This window comes from Tasmannia lanceolata, unplaced genomic scaffold, assembly GCF_043159265.1.
Source record: "Tasmannia lanceolata isolate RefF3 unplaced genomic scaffold, GAP_Taslan_0.1 ptg000020l, whole genome shotgun sequence".
Taxonomy (NCBI): Eukaryota; Viridiplantae; Streptophyta; class Magnoliopsida; order Canellales; family Winteraceae; genus Tasmannia; species Tasmannia lanceolata.
Window position 1 is genome coordinate 5,136,563 of NW_027518697.1, and position 24,911 is coordinate 5,161,473.

The 24,911-nt window shown below is 37.3% G+C and overlaps 1 protein-coding gene across 1 annotated transcript; it reads right to left on the minus strand.

Annotated features, from left to right (window-relative positions):
* Positions 1-15,669: 15,669 nt before the first annotated feature.
* On the minus strand, positions 15,670-17,160 carry LOC143854614 (uncharacterized). The gene is made up of 5 exons (XM_077364658.1): positions 16,973-17,160; positions 16,741-16,828; positions 16,572-16,642; positions 16,427-16,483; positions 15,670-16,123 (listed from the first exon to the last, which is right to left on the minus strand). Exons 1-5 carry the CDS (start codon positions 17,090-17,092, stop codon positions 15,911-15,913), a joined length of 549 nt encoding a protein of 182 aa, XP_077220773.1. The 5' UTR covers positions 17,093-17,160; the 3' UTR covers positions 15,670-15,910.
* Positions 17,161-24,911: the final 7,751 nt, after the last annotated feature.

Sequence of the window (24,911 nt, forward strand, 5' to 3'; positions counted from 1 at the left end):
ACATATTTCACCCCTTTTATCATCTGGGCCAGCCACTTGAATTTTGGTTTCTGCTAAAATTTCGGACTTATCCCGAAACCGAAATTCAGCCGAAATCCTAAAATTTCGGGCGAAATTTGGTAATTGCTCACGAAACTCTGGATTTTTGGGTCGATCGATAATTTCGTTCGAAATTCTTTAACGTAATAAAATAGTATTATTTTATTATCAATTTCCACGAAATTTCGAACAAAATTTGGTAATTTTCAGGAATTTCGGTTTCGGTCCTCACCGAAATCCAAAATTTCGGTCCGAGGTGGGTCCTGCCATAACTCTTCAAAATATGAGTGAGTGTCTATATGCACAGACATGTACCATATAAAAAATCCCTAAAATAGTTATTGTTTAATAATATTTGTGAAATAATTGATCAGCCTAAATATTTTTATTTATAAATAAAAAATTACTTAAAATATAGAGAAATTGTAGACGGGGATTGAGGCTCTAGCTCAATTGTCAAGGCTTTTTTCTTCAACCGGGAGGTGGGAAGCTCAACCCCAGCTTACCTACCAAAAACAATTAATAACCTATGGACATTAATCCCATCCACTGAATAATTTTTTGAGTAATGCCATCATGGCTCCGTGGACTTTAAATAGAAACAACTCCTATGTGGGTCACCCTATATTCTCAACCAATCAAGACATGTATTTCTCTGTCTTTAACATGTAATCCTCACATTCTTTCTTTTCACAGAGGCTTCACTGCTCTTTGAAACGGATTTTCCACATTTACTAATCACCGTTTTCTTGAGGCATAAACTTCAATAACCTTACGTGTTTCTGAAAACAAATCTACACTTTTACTAACCCATTAAACAATCCATCTCAAAAACCACCGCACAGTTTTTAATTTTCCTTTCTTTTATGTAAAAAACAACCCATGTGATTGGTCTATTAAGAGTGGGGTTTCCTCATGCAACTAAAGCACCTCACCTCATGTGTGACAACTGTATTGACCTAAACATATCGCCTCTATTTAATATGAGGGGTGTAACTTGGGTCGGGTTCAACCCGAACCCGACAGGTTGAACCCAAAAAAAAGGCCGGGTCGGGTTGAACTCGGGTTGGAAAAAAGGGTTCCTCGGGTCGGGTCGGGTTGAATGTCATTGTGATGGAGATCAGGTCGGGTTGGATTCGGGTTGGAAAAATGGGTTCCTCGGATCCCAACCCGAGTTTCACCCCTAATTTTTATATTTATTCTCGAACTAGTCTGATTCTTATCTTTCATGTAATTTATTACTTTACACGCCATTTGGATTATAACCAAGGATTGTAAAATCCTGGATTTTACAAGCTAAAGCATGGATTGTATATTTTTCATAATTATAAAATCCAGATTTTAGCTTATAAAATCCAGGGTTAGACAATCCTGGATTATAAAATACTTGTATCCAAACGTCTCCTAGAGTTTGTTGAGACAAGTGGTAAGAACATCAAGAAGAAAATGTAGAATTTACGAACAACAAACAAAGGAAAAAACGAATGGGTGGCTTGGCATGTGGGGAGCAAACAGAATGGAATGCCGTCCGACGAATAACAATATCAGGAAAGCCAATTCCCATACGTAAAGAGAAAAGGCCAACAAGCTTTCCTGCAATAGAGGTTATCGGCTTTCCTGGTTTTTTTTTTGTATCTTTATTTTTTCTAATGCTGAGAATACCGTGTCGATTTTTTTGCTAGACGGCTAGATAAATTTGTAACGCATTCGCCACGCCCCAGCCACTGTGCAGATATTATCCGGTTCTAGGTCGCAATCCTCACCGGTTTTAAAATGCATCTACAAAGCTAAAGAGTGGGTCTACATATATAGCCCATGAAGTCTCTCCTTTTCCGATGTGGGATTCTACAAGACCGATAGTGTCGATGACATTACATGCGATTCATGTCTTGCATGCTTTTATAATTTGCATGAAATTAAAGCCATTTTAAACATTTCTTGCAAAAATAGACAACGTATTGAGTCCAAAAATAGCCACCCAAGTTTTTCTATTACATATAGTAAACGGGAATATTTAGTCAGGGGTGTAAACGAGCCGAGCTTGGCCTCGTTCGGCTCGTTAAGCACAAAACCAGGCTCAGGCTCAGCTCGGCTCGGGCTAGAACTAGGCTCGGGCTCGGCAAAGCTCGGCCAGGCTTGCGAGCGGCTCGCGAGCCTTACTGAGCTCATTTGTTGAATTTTTTTTCCCCTGAAAACCGTGAATACAGTTGTGACTGTGAATCTGATTTTTTTTTCCCCTTGTTGTTGAGTTTGACCCTATAACAAGGGCACTCATTCTTGAATCAAAACCATCAAACATAACAATTAAACAAAACCCACTTGTAGAATCAATCAAAAAGCTTGAAAGTAAAACCAAAGAAAAAATCTGCAAGGTGGGTTTTTGTTTTAGATCCATACCTGAAGAAGCTGCCATGGTTGCTTCAAGGTAAGATAGGCTTAGAAGAAGCACTAAAAATACAAAGGTGGTGGCAAGCTTTCTCATCTTTGTAGACAAAAAAAAAAGGGAAAGATGTGTTTCAAGGAGAGAAAATGTGCAAAGATGTGCAAAGCTTTCTCATCTTCTCCTCTCTGTCTCTGCTCTCTGATTTTTTTTTTTTTTTTTTATGGGCAACTCTCTGAATTTTCAATCGAGAAAGAAGCGCCTCTAAAGGCTCTAAAGTCTAACCCTAAATTCCTAATTGATACTCCCTTGTGATTTTCTCCCCAAACCACCCTCTTTGTGCTATTTCACCCCCTCTCGTTAAATTGAGCCTTAACGAGCCGGCTCCTTAAGCTTAACGAGCAAGCTCGGCTCGGCTCATTAAGGATTCGAGCCCCGAACTAGAGCGAGCTTCCGAGCCCGAGCTAAAATTGACACCCGTAAGTTGGATATATTTATGTGACTGCCTAGGTGGCATTGACCGAAAAGTCCATGGTAAAGGAATAAAAGGGTAACTCTCTCCAATTATTGAGTCCAAAAATAGACAACGTCTCACCTCATTAAAAACCGAAATTCGCACCCCTAGATTATTAAAAAATTTCATGAAGAAACTTCCCTTTTGTCCTTATTACCTACTTGGAAACCAAGAGGGATAGAGAATTGATTACTGATGCATTTTAGGGACTATACAAGATAATTTCAAAATATACTTTTTTTCAAGATAAATGTACGTATCCAACTAGGATAGCCAGACCCCAAGAACAACTTTTCTAAGGATTTCTATTAGGAAGATGATATTTTTATTTTCACCCCCTCTGCAGTACGCATCCGCCCCCCTTACAACTTGAACAATGGGCAACTCTAACGCTTTTTGACGTCAAATCACATTAAAAGGGAGGCGAATGTGTACTGCAGAAAGGGGGGGAGGGGTGAAAATATCAATGGTGTGTTAAGTTGGATGAGCAGTCCATATCTGATGAAGTTTAAAGTGTATAAGAATCTACTAGAGAGCAGATCCCATGCTAATAAAATCATTTCTTTCAAATGAAGCCCCTCTCCTAATTTTCCTCCCATTTTTGCTCTTTTGAGTTCTCCACCAACTTCTTTTATATCTTCACCGTCTTTGATCTAAAATAGGTGTGTGCATGTGATGGAGAATAGCCTCCACCACATGACATTTTGTGTGTATGTGTTGAAAATAGCATTTCATTATTTTACTTTTTCTATTGACATCTTAGTGTGCCTCAAATAGACCGTGGAATATGGGCGAAAGGAAGATCGGTAAAAGAAAAGAAAAAAATAGTAGAAAAAGATGGATACATTTCAGCCCCTTTTTTCTATATGTTTTCCTAAAAATAGTCATTTTCATTGGAAAAAAAACAAAATGGGGTGTTAAAATGTTGGATGAGGGGGTCATTTCTCATTGAGAAGTTATGAATCACATTCATCTAGAACTTTGATTTTATATTTCTTCACCAAACAAATCACTCATAGTCATTACTTTCCTTCGACGCTAATACTTCAACTTCAACCAAATTGCCGTCAGAGCTCCACCAAACATCCTCTTTAGACACCCTTATTTCTAATGTAGAAAACAATACACTCCAGTGTAGAAAACTATACACCAGAGTCACTACCAAAATCCCTTCTACAATCCTATTGATTAACCTCCCGTTGATCTTGGCCACCTGATCACTCAACCCACAGCCCAAAGGTTCCTCGGATTGGACAATTCTAACCCTTATTAGATAGTCGAAGTGGCTATACACACACAGTGAGGAAGGTGTTTGATGGACCATCCATTAGAGCGTCATCAAACTGGTAGGCCTTACCTGTAATTCATCACTTTGTCCCTGCAAATAGCCCTTCAACAAGAACAACACCATGCTGCAGATAAGCCCTTTTCTTCTCAGGGGAATTTCAAAAGACAATTACTCGAACTGGCCCAATAAACAATCAAATAATATAAAACATAGAATGTAAAAGAAGAATACTAAAACTCATCAGGGTCCTCAAATGCAATCAATTTAAATCAAAACTTAGAGATTGTTATTTCATCAAACAATTGAGAAAAACAGGAAGGGACCAATTAAGGTACTAAATTCCCTACATGTCAAATTTTCATGACTCTCCATACAGCCAATTTACAACATCCAAAACGCCAATAAACCTAACAAGCCACACCCAATAACAATTGGCATCCGTCCGACGAAATTCCGGCGAGCACTGGACGGGTTAAAATACGGGTCGATCGGATAAACATTCCCCGGCGGGCCCGTGATGTAAAAATATGGCGGCGGAGGTGATGGAGGCGGTGGTGGGCAGTTCGAAGTGGCCGGAATATTCGGTGGCGGCGGCGGCGGTTGGGATGGTGGTGGCGGAGGTGGACTTTGGCCGCATGGATTCCCACATGGAGAACACGCAGAACACTTGATCTCCGGCAGGAAGCTTTCGCCCGACTTTTCCGAAGTCTGGCACTCGATCTGGACCCCGGCCGTGACCATGACTAGAACAATTAGTAGTAGCTTTGTACGACATTGGAGATTTGTGGGAGACATTTTCCTATGAGGGTAGATGAATTCTCTTTCTCTGTTAGAATTCTATAGAGACCCTTTCACTCTTCTTTGATTTTTTATGATCTAGATCTGAGAGTAAATGGAGGAGGAATATGGGGGAAAAGAGGAGGGGTGAGGAGTCTCTTTGAGGAGGGGTGAGGAGTCTCTTTTACGTTTGATGGTGCATGGAAGTTGAAAATGGAAGGGTCTTGCGTTAGGTAATTTCGTTTTGACAACAAAAAGGAGAAATGATAAAAGCACGACCATCTTTTGTTATTTGCACTAACCCAACTTGTCTTATTAATTAAAGAGCTGTCGAAGGTGGATCATTACAGTTCCCAAATCGCTTTCACAAGTCAATTAAAAATGGAAATAGAAGCTAGGTTTGTGCAATTCTTAAAACGTGGTTGTGCTGATATCATTTTCCCAAAAAATTAAAAAAATATATATAGATGACGTGTTTGGACTTTGGATGGTTCGGTTTTTAGGGTTTCCGTTGGCTTTGAAAGGGATAAGCATGTGGAAGTTTTAAATGTGTGGGTCCCACCACTTTAGCTTTCAAAACCTTCGGTTCTTGTCTTTCACATTATTCCTCAGTGTGTGCATATATTAATACGCAAGTAGTTCCATTCCACTATTTAATGATTACATTAGAATAATAATATAATTGGAAAGGACATAGTCACCCCCTTTTCTTCCTGGGCCACTCCCTTGTGCCTTGCTAAAAATAGTAGTCATAAGGGTGACCTGGGATATATTTTGCTTTGTTTCAAAACTACAAAATTGCCCTTGAATACCAACTCCTTCATTTGATAAATGACCTATAAAATCACACCATAATTTGAAAACGACTTGACAAAACGCCACTTTTACAATCAATGGTAAAAGGCTATTTTTGGAATCTATAGGGGAAGATAGGGGGCATGTGTGTGAAATCAAGACCGTTGATCATGTAGAACCTCACTAGCTTACTCACCTAGTCTTGTTCCCATCCAAAGCTAGTAATAATCCATGCTTAAGATAGAGGTGGATTTGGGAGTGGGACCATAATTGTTGTTCTTATCAACGGATCTGATCATGTAATTAAGGTTGATGTGTCCATGTGGGATCATAGAAGTATCTTTTAGGAAGGAGGATAAAAGAATATTTCTTTTTAGCAATTTCCCCGTAATTTTTCTTCTTGGCTATGTATAAAGCGTAATTGGACAAATGGACCCACCACTAGGCAAAATAACAACCATTCAACCAAGATCGGAAGGTGGAGATCAGTTCTAGATATGTGATTACACCCGAGGGTAAGGTACTACGCATATGTGAGATGGGTATTTCTGTCATTTGGTGGAGCCAGGGGCACTTGAGTAGGTAAAATTAAATTAAAAAAATCAGAAGCAGACAAAGAGTAGAGAATCCAGGTGTCTTGATCGATAACTGAAGGAGGGAAAAACACTACACTCCACCGTCATCATATATATATATATATATATATATATATATATATATATATATATATATATATATATATGGGTTGATGTTTCTAATCGACCGACTAGAAAAGTTTTCTAGTCCGTCCGCCAAAAAATCAGTGCGGGCTCACAGTTTTTGTGTGATCCGAAGCATTCATTTAATAGGCCCTGACATGGATAGGGTATGCCCAAAAAATCAGCTCCATAGGATCATCCCAACCCTACGATTTGTGGAGGTTAAAATGGATGGGTATAATTTTTAGCTCCACAAATCGAAGGGTTAAGATGATCCTATGGAACTGATGTTTTGGGCACACCCTATCTATGTCAGGGCCTATCAAATAAATGCTTTGGATCATCCAAACATTGTGGGCCCACTGTGTTTTGGGTCGGCGGACTAGAGAATGTTCTCTAGTCGGTCGACTAGAGACACTTTTCTCATATATATATATATATATATATATATATATATATATATATATATATATATATATATATATATATATACAGAGAGGAAACTGCTGGTGCGCTTAAGCTCACCAAAGTTATGGTGCGCTTAAGCGCCCAATCACATGGGGGCCCACTATGTTAGGATGATCCAAAGCATTCATTTGAAAGGCCTTATCATAGATAGGGTGTGTACCAAAAATCAGCTCCATAGGATCATCCTAACCTCTCCATTTGTGGAGGACAAAATGGACAGACAGTGTTTGTCCACAAATCTGCCCATTTTTGTCCTCCACAAATGGAGGGGTTAGGATGATCCTATGGAGCTGATTTTTGGTACACACCCTATCTATGATAAGGCCTTGGAAATGAATGGTTTGGATCACCACAGAAAATGTAGGACCCATGTGATTGGGGAGCTTAAGCTCACCAACAGTTTCCTCATATATATATATATATATATGAGAAAACGGTTCCTACACATATGTGTAGATAAGTTATCTACACACTAGCTTAAAATACAGTGGGGGCCACATTATTTGGGTGATCCAAACCATTCATTTTTAAGGCCCACATAGATAGGGTGTCCACAAAAAATCAGATCCATAGGATCATCCTAACCATTCGAACTGTGGAGGCAAAAAATGGACTAATTTGTGAAGGTTTAAAGACATCCATTTTACCTCCACAAATCGTAGGATTGGGATGATCCTATGGATCTGATTTTTTGTAGACACCCTATCTATGTGAGGGCCTTTAAAATGAATGGCTTGGATCACCCAAACAATGAGGGCCCCCATTGTATTTTAAGCTAGTATGTAGAGAACTCTCTACATATATGTGTAGGAACTGTTCTCTCTCTCTCTCTCTCTCTCTCTCTCTCTCTCTCTCTCTCTCTATATATATATATATATATATATATATATATATATATATATGAGAAAACATTTTCTACACACTTGTGTAGGTAAGTTACCTACACACTAGCTTAAAATACAGTGTGGGCCCACATTGTTTGGGTGATCCAAACCATTCATTTGAATGGTCCTCACATAGATAGGGTGTCCACAAAAAATCAGATCCATAGGATCATCCCAACCCTACGATTTGTTGAGGTAAAATGGACGTGTATAAGCCTTCACAAATTAGTCCATTTTTTGCCTCCATAGTTTGAATGATTGGGATGATCCTATGGATCTGATTTTTTGTGGACACCCTATCTATGTGAGGACCATTCAAATGAATGGTTTGGATCACCCAAACAATGTGGGCCCCCACTGTATTTTAAGCTAGTGTGTAGGTAAGGAAATGTTTTCTATATGGGAAAGGTGAGCGTACTCAGTCGAGTAGATAAGCTTATCTACTCGGTCGGGTTAAAAACAGTGGGGGACCATATTTTTTGGGTGATCCAAACCATTCATTTGAAAGGCCCTTACCTAGATAGGGTGTCCACAAGAAATCGGCCTCATAGGATCATCCTAACACATCCAACAGTGGAGGGAAAAATGGGCAGATCATTTTTTCCCCATTTTCCCTCCACATTTGGATGGATTAGGATGATCCTATGGGGCTGATTTTTTGTGGACACCCTATCTAGGTAAGAGCCTTTCAAATGAATGGTTTGGATCACCCAAAAAATGTGGCCCCCACTGTGTTTAACCCGACCGAGTAGATAAGCTTATCTACTCGACCGAGTACGCTCACCTTTCCCTATATATATATATATATATATAAAGCTGAATCCTCTAAGCTGCGGTGGTGTCACTTGTCAGCCCCTCTTCTATCACGCAATTTTAAAAAGCCAGAAGAAAGCTATTAAATCTCCTATTAAAAGCTATTATATCTCTTTCTCTCTCTGGAAATTAAATCTAAATCTCCTATAATATCTCTCCCTGAAGTGTACATGGCTTCTAAATTTCTTACGTTGAACTATTTGTATCCATTTTCTAAATTGCATCCCTGATTTATTTCACTGATTTATATCCATAAATATAGCCCATACGTATAAATTTCATCCCTGATTTATTTCCATAAATATAGCCCATAGGCCAACGTTTTCTAACGCTTGCCTCACTAAAAGCCTTTTTATTTGGGACGCTTCCCTCTTCTACTATCCTACTTAAAAATCCATTAAAATCAGCCATTACCATTTACGTTTTATCTACACCCACTAAATCCCTTTAATTTGTAACGCTCTAATCCTCTACGCTTCTCTCCAATCCTCTAACGTCTCTAATCTACCTCTGAAACTGCTGCTATTATTACAAAATACCTCTAAAATGCCTCTTCAATTTGTCCACCAGTCCATCTGTCTCTGCCTCTTCTATTCAAGGCTTTGGCACTCGAAGGAATCGTGAATCTCCTCTTCATCTCACTTTTTTTTTTCACAAACGATTAAAAAATAAAACTTCTTTTCTTTCCTGATTATTGGTAATTGTTTATTCCTACCATCTGTAAGTATTCCTTCTATGAAATTCATTATTTTCTTTCTTTCCTCATTATTTTATACAGTTCCCTTTTGAGATTCTTCTACAGTTATTTTGCCATCACAGACATTGAAGATTATTATATCAAGTTAAAATTTATTCTGATATTTTCTTCTTCTATTAATAATTTCTTGATGCCTATTTTTTTAGGGCAGTGATATTTTCCTGATATAATTGTTTTTATTGAGGTGATGATATTTGTGATGTGAAAAATAGTTTTTTCCTTAAATTTATACACTTGATGCCATAAATTTAGAGATTTTTGGTGCGAAGATTTGCTGATTTCAACTGTCCCTTCATTTTTTTTCTCTACTTACGTATATTTTTTGAAACGAATCTGCGATCAAAGAATGAGATGCAGTCTTCGTCGCGTATGAGGTATGTCTAATTTTTTAAAATTAATCTTAGTAAGTTGTTTTTTATGCTATTGATATTTTTTTTACTCTTTGAGTTCATTTTTTTCTTTTAAGAATCACGGCAACATGGCCTCTCTATTTATCTCTTATTTGATGCATGTTTTAGTTCAACCAGACAATAACTTGAGAAAAGAGTCTATTACTTCCTTTGACTGGAGATATCCTGATACGTACCTAGATGGGTCCTACTTAGTGGAATAGATTAGTTAGATATTTTAGTGAATAAGATCATATATTGATTTATTTAGTAGTTAGGTTAGATTAGGATAGTCTCTAATTAGCTGTTTCTATTCTTATAATAAGATCTTTATAGATCTTCCTATGTTTATCATTAAGTGCTTTATATAAGCATATGTTATTATTAATGAAAATGAATGAAGAAAACTAGTTTGAGAAATTGTGTCTTGTGCACAAAGGAGGACGGATCCTTCCCTCGAAGTGGATCAAGAGGCCGATCTTCTCTCTACGAAGATCAATCACGTTACAAACCGATTCGGGTTCGTAACAATTGGTATCAAAGCAGTCGATCATGTGTCATGGCTACGTCTTCAAAGATTTTGGATTCGATGCGTGAAGATTTTCAGAAGATCAAAATACTTGTTTTGGAATTGAAGGAATGTCAACGACAATTTGTGGAAGGCTTGAACAAAATCGACATGGCGATCCAGAAGTCTTGCACGATGAAAAAGAAAAGGAGGAGAAAAGAGCGAAGAAATAAAGAATATAGAAGAAAAACTGAAGAAACCACAAAAGAAAGTCGTCGTTGATTTTCAATGTGGTCATGTTCGTCGCCGAAAAATCCGTTAATCATCTCGGCCCGTCCAACGCCAACGTGAAGATCCTCTCCCACAACCATACGTGCATCAACTGCCAAACCGTTCCAAAAAACCGAAACGAAGGAGCTTTGATGACCGGTCCGATGAGACTAGTTTTAAGGTGGAGCTGCGTAAACTCTTGATGACGACATGTGCAATGATGACTAATTATAAGATGAAGGGATGTAAGATCTCATTTTTCTCCAACCAGTGCTTAATCTTCAACCTTGAGGATAAGATTGATTTCAAGGCGGGTGGAATGATTCGTACCTAGATGGGTCCCACTTAGTTGAATAGATTAGTTAGATATTTTAGTGAATAAGATCATATCTTGATATATTTAGTAGTTACGTTAGATTAGGATAGTCTCTAATTAGCTATTTCTATTCTTATAATAAGATCTTTATAGATCTTTCTATGTTTATCATTAAGTGCTTTATATAAGCATATGTTATCATTAATGAAAATGAATGAAGAAAACTAGTTTAAGAAATTGTGTCTTGTGCACAAAAGAGGACGGATCCTTCCCTCGAAGTGGATCAAGAGGCCGATCTTCCCTCTACGAAGATCAATCACGTTACGAACCGATTCGGGTTCGTAACATATCCCCACCATATTGTTTTGATGATGGCACTCCTCTAATATATATATTGGATTCCTACATGAGCTGTTATAAAAGCTTGCAAAGAATGAGGGATGAGAAACCTTTCCTAACAAAAAAGCATGTCACTGGATTGCATGCTTCCTTTTAAATTGGACTGTATTATCTATCAACAGATCACTTGAATAGTAGGAAAGGTTGAGCATTTTGAAATGTGGGTTCTTCTCTACTGGGTGAGTCTCCCGAACCATGTAGTCAAACATTGGTTGTTATATGTGGTCAGAGAGAGGTCTTTAGAAAAAAATTGTTTTTCCCACCAAAGCCACTGATTCTAGATCTCAGCGAGCTGCTCCATTTCTCATTCGAGAAATGCATCAAAACCTGCTTAGATCCCACCACCAACTAAAGTTGCAACTGAAACCCCAATTTTCTTTACCAAAAATAAGGTATTTTTTGTTATGCAACCCAACCTTATATCAAGGAATGCATTCGATTGAGAAGAGATACTTTCCTCTGTTTTTTTTCCTTTTTATTTGATTTGTGAATTTTTTATGGTAATTTTTTTATGTTATTATTTCTGAATGGGGAGATGGATAATGATTATTTTCATATTTTAAATTAGAATAAGACATTTAATCATTATAATATACTATGATAATTATTTAATAATAGTATGGTTATTTAAGATTCTATATTTGATTTCCTATTCTATTCCTAATGTTATGCACATAGAATATATTCCATTCCTAATTATTTAAGATTCTATATCGTCACCATTGTGGCGGGCTTACATAGAACCATCCTAATTTATTCATCGCCACGTGCATCGCACGGGTCCGCAGCTAGTATTTATAATGTATGAATAAATATGAAGGGAATAATAATATAATATTTTGTGTACAACTATTCCAATTGTATCAAATGAAAATGGAGTTTGCTAGCCAATTTCGCTGAAAGCCATTTCGCGGCTCGCTTTTGCATGGTGAATAGCCACATAGGTTGACTTTCTGACAAGTTTTGTCTTATTCATTTAATTCACCTGAGGTGCTTTCTGCAAAATGGCTAGCAAATCCCTTTAAGACGAATATCCTATGGAAGAAAGGAATGCCTTTCGCAGAATTGCCTAACTAAATAGAGCGTGTAGACTTAATTGTGATTATGGGCTTGTTGGCTCTTTGTGCCATGGCCAAGCAAGGGAAGAATCCTATGGAAGCTTATATTGGTAGCCACTTTTTGGGTCCTAAGAAAGGAATGCTCGCACATTTAAGAGCGTAGCAAGAAGCGAATTCTATTCTTATTCGAGGATTGTAGCTCTAGTCATCTTATGGGCAAAAGTCCTCCCCAACTTTAGCAAATATTCGCCCTCGGACGTTGGAAGTTGCTGGAAGGAGATATGTCAAGGTAGAGAGCACGAGGAGATTATCGCTCTTAGATGGAACCCCCCCTAATCCTGAATGGCTGAAGTAAAACCTTGATAGCTCTAGCTTGGGTAACCTGGGGTCGGCGGGTATTGGATGGGTTCTTAGAGATGCAAATGGTTTCACCCATGGGCATTCTCTGGAAAGATTGGCATAAAGGATTCAAATGAGGGTGAAATAAACTTTAATAAATAGTATTTTGGATGAGAAAATTTATGCTGAACAACTAGAAGAATTTATTACAAAAGAAGAAGAAAACAGATCTATAGGCTGAAAATGGCTCTTTATAGGCAAAAGCAAACACCGAGTGCATGGCATAATGAAACAGATCAATATTTCGTCATATGACCGATACTCTCAACGCAATACACACACACATATATATATATATATATATATATATATATATATATATATATATATACAGAGAGAGAGAAAACGGTTCCTACACATATGTGTAGATAAGTTATCTACACACTAGCTTAAAATACAGTGGGGGCCACATTATTTGGGTGATCCAAACCATTTATTTTTAAGGCTCTCACATAGATAGGGTGTCCACAAAAAATCAGATCCATAGGATCATCCTAACCATTCGAACTGTGGAGGCAAAAAATGGGCTAATTTGTGAAGGTTTAAAGACATCTATTTTACCTCCACAAATCGTAGGGTTAGGATGATCCTATGGATCTGATTTTTTGTAGGCACCCTATCTATGTGAGTGCCTTTAAAATGGATGGCTTGGATCACCCAAACAATGTGGGCCCCCCACTGTATTTTAAGCTAGTGTGTAGAGAACTCTCTACACATATGTGTAGGAACCGTTTTCTCATATATATATATACCCCACCATGAAAATCACAAGGGCAGGACAGGGTGTCAAAACCCTGCCCCTTGATTTTTTATCTAAGTGGAAAGTCGAAAAATGTGGTTTGACCAAGATAAAAAAATCAAGGGGCAAGGCAAATCCATGCCCTAGTGATTTTCAAGGTCAGGCATCATATAAATTCTCTCTCTCTCTCTCTCTCTCTCTCTCTCTCTCTCTATATATATATATATATATATATATATATATATATAGAGAGAGAGAGAGAGAGAGAATGGTTCCTACACATATGTGTAGATAAGTTATCTACACACTAGCTTAAAATACAGTGGGGGCCACATTATTTGGGTGATCCAAACCATTCATTTTTAAGGCCCTCACATAAATAGGGTGTCCACAAAATCAGATCCATAGGATCATCCTAACCATTCGAACTGTGGAGGCAAAAAATTGACTAATTTGTGAAGGTTTAAAGACATCCATTTTACCTCCACAAATCGTAGGGTTGAGATGATCCTATGGATCTAATTTTTTGTAGACATCCTATCTATGTAAGGGCCTTTAAAATGGATGGCTTGGATCACCCAAACAATGTGGGCCCCCACTGTATTTTAAGCTAGTGTGTAGAGAACTCTCTACACATATGTGTAGGAACCGTTTTCTCATATATATATATAGACACACACACGTGTGTGTTAATGATTCGATTTTTACTTAGATATAATAGTAATATAATACATGACTTTAAAAGAGACATGATGAATTCTTGTGAGATGAATCATATGATTCCAGTGCATTACTTTATAGGAATAGAGATTAGAAGAAAAAATCATTTAGTAAAAGATTACGGAAAAGTGATCCTACTCAGTCGGGTTTAAAAACAGGGGGGGCATTGTTTGGGTAATCCAAATCATTCATTTGAAAGGCCCTTACCTAGATAGGATGTCCACAAAAAACCAAATCCATAGGATCATTGTAACCCTTCAAAAAATGGAGGACAAAAAATGGACAGACACTATTTGTCACAAATCTGCCAATTTTTCCCTCCATTTTTTGGATGGGTTAGGATGATCCTATGGATCTGATTTTTTGTTGACACCTTATCTAGGTGAGGACCTTTCAAATGAATGGTTTGGATCACCCAAACAATATAGGCCCCCAATGTTTTTAACCCGACCGAGTAAGATCACTTTTTCGAAAAGATTATGCTAAAAAAGTTCTTGTGAAATTCAAGATTCTTGTTTGCAAATATTTTGATATTCCACTCGTAACAAATGAGAAATTGAAGAAGGGGGATGGTCGGAAAAAGATATAATAGTAGTTATCGAAACTTGATCAGAAGCTTACTCCAAGGAACTGTATTATGGAGATACAAAAAGCGTACTCATACATTTACTAGGAACTCTAAATTTTAAAACAAGGTATGATTCTAGATTCAAATTTGTTTGGATATACGGAAGTGCATATTCAATTGTGTGAAACAACTAATTATTCCAAAAGCTTAGGCTGTTAGAGTTGGTGTTATTTAATCATTTATACTGAACACCCCTCACATGTGGCTGGTGGGCCCTCTTTTTTTGGGATGGTCATGGCTCATGTTACCCCTACATGTGGGTTTTTAATATCATGGTAGTGGCTGGGTTTTGAAGCGATGACCTTCCATGAGGCAATAACTCTGACACCATGTAAAACAACCAATTACTCCAAAAGAGGGGCCACAGGAGTTCAAACAACCAATTACTCCAAAAGGGAGGCCACATGTAAGTTCAAATCTCCTTGATGTTAAAAATCCACTTGTAATGGCTAACCCAAAAGAGCGGCCACATGTAGGCTGAACCTTAAAAAGAGGGGCCATACGGGAGGGGAGTGTTAAAAGTATAAAAGATTAAATAACGACTTCGAGAACAGCTCAAGCCTCTGGAGTAATTGGTAGTTTCACAAAATTCAATTAAACTAATGTAAGGAAGAAGATCAAGTTTCATATATGGTTCAAATAAGACAAAGAGGACAAGACATGCAACAAGGGTGAGGATGGAAAGAGGAGATGAATGAAATGCGATGATCTGGCAAACCTAGACATCTCATACTTTGTATTCGTTGAATGTTCTCAATGTTGTTATGCGTATGAGGTGAATATATTGTACATAGGGGATAAGTATTAAATGAAATCTTGAAGATTACATGAGATAAAGAGTTCTTCATAGATCTTTTACTTACAATGAAAACCACTACGCTCTTAGAAACCAAATGAACGGTTTGGATCAGCCTATGTACATTATTTACACTGTGGCCCACCAAATGAACAATTTGGATGATCCTAAGAAGTGGGCTCCACTGAACTTTCTGAAAAAAAAAACTAGACTTGACGCGCGTACCATGTTAAATCTCAATAAAGAGTGTCGTAGCATAAACAAAATCATTTTTTTCAGTTACAGAAAGCCGTGTTTGATTCAAACATCTCAAAACCCGACACGTGGACATGAGATCTACTGTGCACCGCAGGATCCGTGTCCCTCCTGGCTCTCTTGGAGTGTGTAGAAGAACCCTCAAAAATCGTCCAAGTTGGTGAAGAATCAACTTGGTACTCCCTAGCCATTTCCATAAACATCTGCTGTAGCTCCCCAAAGCTGTAGTCCTCCTGCCAAAGTTGGCACGTACGCAATGCAGCACGTTAGCTACTGAACTTATTCCATTCTAACATGCGCCGTGATTCAGCCTCATTTAAAACCCCGATACAATTACAAGCCATGTAATATAGGTGGTGGGCAGAAAATCAGATGGCTAGGATCATCCCATGGAAATAGTTTTTGACCCACAACCTATTTACGTTGTGGCCCATCAGATGGACGGTTTGGATCATCCTATGGTGGGGCCCGTACACCGAATTACAATCCCCATTTTCCGCTTTTTCCATGTATTTGTTAAATTAAATTAATCTTACCTCTCTCTTTACGTCGGCCATGAGCGACACCATCTCCTGCACAAAATCGGAGAAACCCTGCAAATAAAAATAATAAAGAAATTAAAATTAGAATCAGAAGATTTAAAAACTTAAAAAAAAAGAAATGATACGTAAATGCCCTTACCTCGACCTCTTCTTCATCTGGATCGTAAAGTCCCACATCATACATCGCCCTTTTTCTCTGGTCCGATAAGACTGCCCCAAAACAAAAGAAGTAGAAAGAACTTAAGTAAATAAGAATAGAAAATTAGGGGAATTAAAATTCCTAATCAAGATTAGAAGAAATTTATTACCTTCATAAGCCTCTTGAACTTTCTGAAATCTCCTCTTGGCTTCCTCTGCGTGTGAAGGCCTTCTCGTCCATCTATCAGGATGCCATTTCTATTTGAAAATTAAAAACATTACCTCTTAGAAAATCACAACAAAATAAAATCGAATAAACAGGCCCTGCTAACATGCGCCAAACGTGCCAACCCATCAAAACAATTAGTTTCAAAACCAGTAGAGAGAAAGAGAGAGATATACCATAGCAAGTTTCCGATAAGCGCCTCGTATTTCGGCGATCGAGGAATCTCTGTTAACACCGAGTACTTCGTAATAAGATCGTGACCGTTGATTAGGATCCATCACAAATCTGTAATCCATCGAAGTAAAGATATTTAGCAGAGGGAAAGACAAGTAAGCTTCGTTTGACGAGGATGTAAAGAGATTTATAAAGAGGAATAGAAAAATAATAAAAGGAGTGGTGTGGGTCGGTCATGAGAAAATATCCGGAACCTTCTCGATTGGAGAGTTGGAACCTACGCTCCATGTAGATGCCCACGTGGCCTGTTTTGTCAGAAGATATTTTGTCTCCCACTGTTTTTTCAGCTTTGCTAGTACCAAACTACTTTCTTAAAGACGCAATTGACTAGGATGCATATCCATCTCCATTCTCCACCGTAGATCTTTTTTCTTTTTTCATTTGCTTCCCCTTGTTTTGGATTGGAAAGTATTAATAAATAGTTATAGGGATTTTTGCTGATTAGACCTTACATGCCAAAATAATCGCTTATTAGTCCCAAAGAAAAGCAAATTATCTTATTAGTCTTATTTTTAGAAAATATTTGCAATAAGATAATATGATTTTCTTAGGGACTAATAAGCAATTATTTTGCCACGTAGGGACTAATAAACAATTATTTTGCCATGTAAGGACTAATCAGCAAAAATCCCATAATTATAAGATGCCAATCTAATGTAAAACCTTCTAAATTAATCTCAACCTGTAGCCCTAAAGGACTTTTAATTTCCTTTTTTTTTTCATTTTCTTCTCCTTGTTTCGGATTGGAAAGTATTAATAAGTAGTTATAGGGATTTTTGCTGATTATGGCAAAATAATTGCTTATTAGTCCCTAAGAAAGGCAAATTATCTTATTAGTCCTACTTTTAGAAAATATTTGCAATAAGATAATATGCTTTTCCTAGGGACTAATAAGCAATTATTTTGCCATGCAGGGACTAATCAGCAAAAATCCCATAGTTATAAGATGCCAATCTAATGTAAAACCTTCTAATTTAATCTCAACCTGTAGCCCTAGAAGGACTTTTAATTGCCTATCTGATGTAAGGTAAAAATAAGAAAGGCAAATTATCTTATTAGTCCTACTTTTAAAAAATATTTGCAATAAGATAATATGCTTTTCCTAGGGACTAATAAGCAATTATTTTGCCATGCAGGGACTAATCAGCAAAAATCCCATAGTTACCTTCTAATTTAATCTCAACCTGTAGCCCTAGAAGGACTTTTAATTGCCTATCTGATGTAAGGTAAAAATCTTCTAAATCTAGAAACTTCTACTCAAATATAGAAGTGATATTTTATTGTGGGACAAATTCGACCAAAAAAGTGTATATTAGGAAGGAGCCTAACATCTAAATTTACTCTCTTATTAAATTTAGCTTTTCTCTAAATTTGTGAATCAAATCTTTCCCCAAAAAGAAACCTCTTTCTAAATCTCCCAACTATTGCTTTTCAGACAGATTTTTATATAGAGGCTTTCAAGTCACACTTTCAATTCACACGACTACTTGAAACTTGAAAAGTAATATTGAGAGAGAGAGAGAGAGAGGGCGAGAGAGAGAGATGGGCTGCTTCATGTCTAGTGGTAATTAACAACCTTACTCCCACTTATTTTTTATAAATATTTCAGCAAGGATTATGATAAATTCGCACCCCTTTTAACGTGATTTGACGTCAAAAAGCGTCAAAGTCTGCCACAATTCACGTTATTAGGGGTGGGAATTATCCTAGAATGGGTGCGAATTTATCATCTCCCTTTCAGCAATTCTCGTCCATTATTCAGAATTTCTTCAACTAATTCATGATAATTTCTGCAATTAACATTTTTTTTTTTTTTGTTATCATTCTTCTTTATCAGCCAAGAGCTCGAAAAATAAAGATGATGACGGCCATCTTCAAATTTCATCTACCGACTCGGATGAAGGCCATCTTCAAATTTCATCAACCGACTCCGATGAAGGCCATATTCAATTTTCGTCTAGCGAGTCCGACATATCGCCGCTACACTCTTTAAGCCCATCGGTCTCACCAGGCTCTCAACGCAGCTCGTGAGAAGCCAAACACCTGATTCATAGTCTACAATCAAAGATTGAAAGACAAAGAAGAAAAGAAAATGCATTTTTTTTTGTTGTTTGCTTCTTCTTCTTTATAATTTTTTTCTTTCGGCGGGTATTTTGTTTTAAGTTTTTGAAGTCATTCCACTTAATTGGAGCCTCTCGCAAATATTGAAACATATTCTTGGGGAATAGACCCAAAAATTGAATTTTATTTCTGAAATTATGAGTTGATGGTAGGCTGGTAGCTGGTAGCTTCAACTCTCTGTACTAACAAGGAATCGAAATTAAAATTAGGGGAGAATTTAAGTTCCTCATCAAGATTAGATAAAGACTATCGAAGTTGCTGAAATTTCTGCTTCACTTCCTCTGCATGCTAAGGCCTTCCCGTCCATCTTTATGGAGGCCATTTCTGTACAAGAGAAAAATGCCTTTTACTTTGGATTAATTGCAACAGAAAAAGAATCAAATAAATGGCTAACTAACAAGCTCCAAATGATGCTGGCGTACCACCATGTTTTGATAATTGCACGAACTCATCTTATCTTTTGATTTAGGTTATATTTAGTAAGATCAATTTCGAAGCATAGCCATTAAGTCCATTTATTGTTAGCCACATGATCATTTCAAGTAATGAAGGCATATCATTATCGGCATTGCGTGCTTAATTATGGTATTTGGGTGATGTCACCATTGAGTCTTCTATTATCGTCTTCTATTCTGTTGCCAAAAAGAAGCTAAGATCTAAAAAACTTCTAATTTTAACTGATACTATAGTCCTAAACGGACCCTTAATTGCCATTCTAATCTAAGATAAAAATTTTGTTCCATTGCTGAGGCTTCTATTCGCAGCAAAAATCTAAAACTTTCTAAGTTCAATTCAAATTGTTGACCTAAAATAGACCCATAGTGGCCGTATATATGGTTAGTGCTGTTTGCATTAATTAATAGAATCACATCCAAAGGCACAAGTTCACGCCAAAAGTGTGTATTTTAGGAAGTAGCCTAGCTTCTAAATGTTACACCCTTTTATCATATTCAGCATTTCTCTAAATTCGTGACTCAAATCTTTCCATAATAGCAAACCTCTTTCTAACTCTACTAAGTACTAACTTATAAAGGCTTTGAAATCACATAACTTCAAAGTGATCATATTAACAGAGAGATATGGGCTGCAAACCATCAAAAAGCTTCTTGCAAAGTTTTCTGGTAACATCCCTACCACCTTTAGGGCCCGTTTGGATACCCCTTGGATTTGGATTTGGAGGTGAATTTGGATTTCCAAAATTCATGGATTCAAAATCCAGAATTTTAAAATTCACAAATTTATAAATAATGCCGTTTGGATGACCACGTATAGATTTGGATTTCAAATCTAAATTTATTGTTTTTTGTTTGGATGCTCTTTGGATTTGAATTTGAAATCTAACAAAACCAAAAAGCCTTAAAATACTTGATATAGGGGCATTTCAGTCATTTTCCATGATCCAGGAGTATTCTAGTCATTTTACCCTATATGGGGCTGTTTTGATCATTTTTTATGTCATAAGGGTGTTTTAGTCATTTTCCATGACTCAGGGTATTTTGGTCATTTTCACCTGGTATAGGTGTATTCCGGTCATTTTGCATTATACGGGGGTATCCTTAGTCATTTTACCTAATATGACATATTTTAATCTCATGATGGTATTTTTAGTCATTTTAGTCATTTTTATGAGCCGTGGGTTATTTTTACTTGATATAGGGGTGTTTCAGTAATTTTTCATGATCTCGGGGTATTCTAGTCATTTTGCCCTATATGAGATTATTTTGGTCATTTTTATGTCATAAGGGTATTTTAGTCATTTTGCACGACTCGGGGCTATTTTTTCATTTTTACCTGATATAGGGGTATTTCAGTCATTTTGCCTGACCTGGGGTATTCTAGTCATTTTACCTAATATGGCATATTTTTATCATTTTTATCTCATGAGGGTATTTTTATTCATTTTAGTCATTTTTTATTATCCATGGGTCATTTTTACTTGATATAGGGGTATTTCAGTAATTTTTCATAATCTTGGGGTATTCTGGTCATTTTACCTTATATGAGGCTATTTTGATCATTTTTATGTCATAAGGGTATTTTAGTCATTTTGCACGACTAGGGGTATTTTTTCATTTTTACTTGGTGTAGGGTTATTTCGGTCATTTTACCTAATACGACGTATTTTGATCATTTTTTAATGTCATGTGGGTATTTTAGTCATTTAATACTTCTTTGGTATATTTTGGTCATTTTAACCCCTTACGGGTCACATTTGAATTTATAAATAACCTCTCGCAGAAAGGAATTATAAATCCAAAAAATTACACTAACATGAGGAATTTGTAAATCTTGTGGATTTCACTCAAATCCAAATCCAGATGTCATAAAGGCTTGCCAAACACCGAATTTGGATTTAAAAATCCAAATTCACCTCCAAATCCAAATCCAAGGGGTATCCAAACGGGCCCTTAATTTCTTTACGAAGTTCTCTTGGATTTGCATGATTTTGCATCATGTTTCTTTCGTTCTAAATACACTAAAATTGAGTATATATTTATATTTAGGGAAACTAAACCATTCACTGATTATCCTAATTTATAAATGGCAAAGTGATTATTATAATTAGAGCAAATTACCAAAATCTTCATTTGTTGGGCCCTATTGTAGATAGGATGTGCCCTAAAAAATCTTCTCCATAGAATGATCTTAACCCTCATCTCATGGAATTTTAAAATTGACCGTACAATATAGAAATCTGCACAGAACAGAGGTTAGGAACTTAAGATGAACCTTTTCAAAAAAAGGAACTTAAGATGAACTGTTTGGAGAAGATTTGTAGGGGGGTGTGGACCCCGATCCTGAGGACGATGCCGAGGGACGCGAGATCCCTCCTGCAATCCTCTGGATCTCCACAATGTGAAGGAGAGCTCTGCCAAGGAACTCTCGAAACCGGTGCCACCCTCACAGCATAGCATGAGTGGCGATACAAAACGAATGAGATACATCCTGATCAGGAGCCAGGGCTCGAGACCAAGATGAGCCTAAAAATAACTCAGAGTCGCCATCCATGGACATGCCATGGAACCAAAACAAATGCTCTGTTTGCAATGGATAACCAGAGATACAAAGGGTCCGTGCCTGATGACGAATGGGGAAGGGGTTAGGCGCCCCCAATTCGCCCAAGTGCGAACACTTGGTCTCTTATGCCATTTTTCATTAACTTCGAAGAAGTTTGGGTAAAAATCATGTGAAATGGGAACAAATATCCCCGAGTGAACGTCTACCTAATCATGCATGACTCGGGGATGAAATAATAAACACACATAAAATAAAATGAAAGATGTGTCACCTAATGACAACTAGGTTATGAGTGACATGCCTAACAGGTGTCTAAGTTCTGATGTGCAAACACATGCAAGCTATAGCTAAAAGGTATAGGATCAGTACTAGAAAATAAGAAAAACACATCAAACACACAATAACAATACAACAAATCCTAAGATTCTAAATTATTAGCCCGAGTCCTCGGATGGTCTGGTATTCATCCAAAGAAGCCTACGTATCCCCGCCTCCACGAGAATCAAGGCAACGTAGTTCTTCGTACCTATTCTAAGCTAGGATGCCTAAGACACCTAGACCTCTATCCTAGACTCGATCTAAAAGGCCGGACTAATTATTAAAGCTTCTTGAACGATTATTTAAATTCCAGTGAATTGTAGATTTTAGGACACCCTATATGTCCTAGCTAAATGCAGGTTAGCCCTAAGCTAATGCAGGTGGTTCCTACAACCTATGTGTAGCTAGGCTGTGTGTCCTAAGGAAAACCAAGGGATCGCTAACGTATCCAAGACCTAGTCATCAGTCGGCGATGTGAATCGCCAACTGACCGGACGGAGGCGCTCCTATAACTCTAGGACAGACCCCTAACTCTAAAACAAGCACACAGCAAACAAACAATCAAACAACCTATCAAAAGAAAAACCCTAACTCTAAAACTCTCTATCTAGGAGAAACTCCTAACTCTAGAGGAAGATCTTTTGAAAACAAGATTTTAAAGGTTTTTGAAGAAGGTTTAAAACATTTATTTACAAAAAAGTTTGGCTGGACTTGGGATGTAAATCCCAAGCTGCACTACGTACCTCGGAAGAGGATCAAGCCAACGTAGTTCGAAACGAACTCTCAAACTACGCTTCTAAAAGAAACACTCACACTTCAGATTTTTTAAGGTTTTTTATATTTTCAAATGTTTTTGATATTTTTAAAGTTTTCACATGTTTTTGGATTTTAAAGCTTTTCCAATGCTCGGGACCTTTAGATGAATTCACTCTTAAAGGGAACACGCAAGAACAACCACAAACTAGGGCAAAGCCCTAAAGCAAAAGGAGAAACTCTGAATAAGCAACTAGCGTCTCAAAGAGACAAACCACAACAAGAAAGATAGCGTCCCAAGAAGAGAGAAAACGATCCAAGATCCCAAGCAAGCAAAGCTCTAATAAGACTGAGTTAGTCTCAAACAAGGATGAATGACAACAAATCTAAAGGCGAACTACTAACTAACACACTAAAAAAAGGAGCACAAATGAGTCAGAGACTCACTAAAAACACTACCAAGAAAGGGGTAAAAATGAGTCAAAGACTCGCCAGGAGGAAGGGTTATTCTAACATGAGGCTAGGTAAGCCTCCTAAAGGGGAAACTCTCTATAGGAGACAAGGCTTGTCTCCGAGACACAAATGACGTAAAAAGGAATAAGAGACCCTGTGCATATTTGGCAAAGGTAAAACACCCAACCGGGCCGGACAGCTACCTAGCCCTAGGGTGCAACAAATGTGCGACCCAATACCCATAAGGGTAGGGGTATGAAGCCAAGCCGAGTAGGATGTTCTCCCAAAACCAACCGGCGCACAAAGAGGAGGTTAAGCAAGAGAATGAGACTGGGCAAGTCTCCTATATACAAAGGAGGGGTATGCTACTTGGACTGAGCAAGTCCCCTAAGGATGGGCTTGGGCTAGCGCCTTCATCGCCCTCGCAATGAGAGGGGATTCTAGTATCTAAAGAAATTTAACAGAAATCTATAAGACTGTGTTAGTCTATCAAAGAGAGAAGAAAAGGCTACTAGATGATCACAAATTCCATTCTATTCTTATAAAAATAAATCAAGTGCTAAGCAAAGAAGAATTTTCAATAGCAAAAATACACAATCTATAGCAATCGTAAAATGATAAACAACATTAGTTAGTCCAGACCAGCCGCTGGATAGCCTAATAAAGCAAAAAAAAAAAAACAATATCAAACACTTCTATGCCCAACCACAAACACCACCCCAATATGGGGATGAAATCAAATGATGCTAAAGTAATCATCTGATATCATAATACACATGATAATATTTCTACAAACCGCCTTAAAATCAAACAGTACTCATGTCGATAACATCGAATAGAGTAGTCATCTGATTTCCTTCTTCAATTAAACCATTTATTCAAATAAAAAAATAAGTATGATAAGCTTCAAGATAACCTCACCTGAACAGTCCATTCATTATTGTCTTCAGAACCTAACTCAATGCTTAAGATAAGAAGAGTATTAGAAATATCAAAAGATTATGATAATTCCAATTAGTAAAAATTTCAGTGCATACAGGGGACATCAACTTGTGCAGATTCAAGTGCAAAAAAAATGGTGAGCCACAAAGCACAAAGATGGGCTCCAAGTAACCTTATCATTGCCCAGAGAAGCATTAGAATCAATATAGGCTCAAACAATCTAAAAAAAAAAAAGAAAAGGTGAAATTTTCACCCAACATGTAATTTTCACCACAA

Bases quoted from the DNA above. Each gene is read 5' to 3' on its own strand.
- LOC143854614 (XM_077364658.1), bottom strand. From the start codon at position 17,092: ATGGATTACAGATTTGTGATGGATCCTAATCAACGGTCACGATCTTAT. The intron at 16,643-16,740 runs GTAATAAATTTC...GTTTTGGGGCAG, and splicing joins AGTTCAAGAGGCTTATGAAG to TCTTATCGGACCAGAGAAAA. The intron at 16,484-16,571 runs GTAAGGGCATTT...TTTTATTTGCAG, and splicing joins CAGATGAAGAAGAGGTCGAG to GGTTTCTCCGATTTTGTGCA.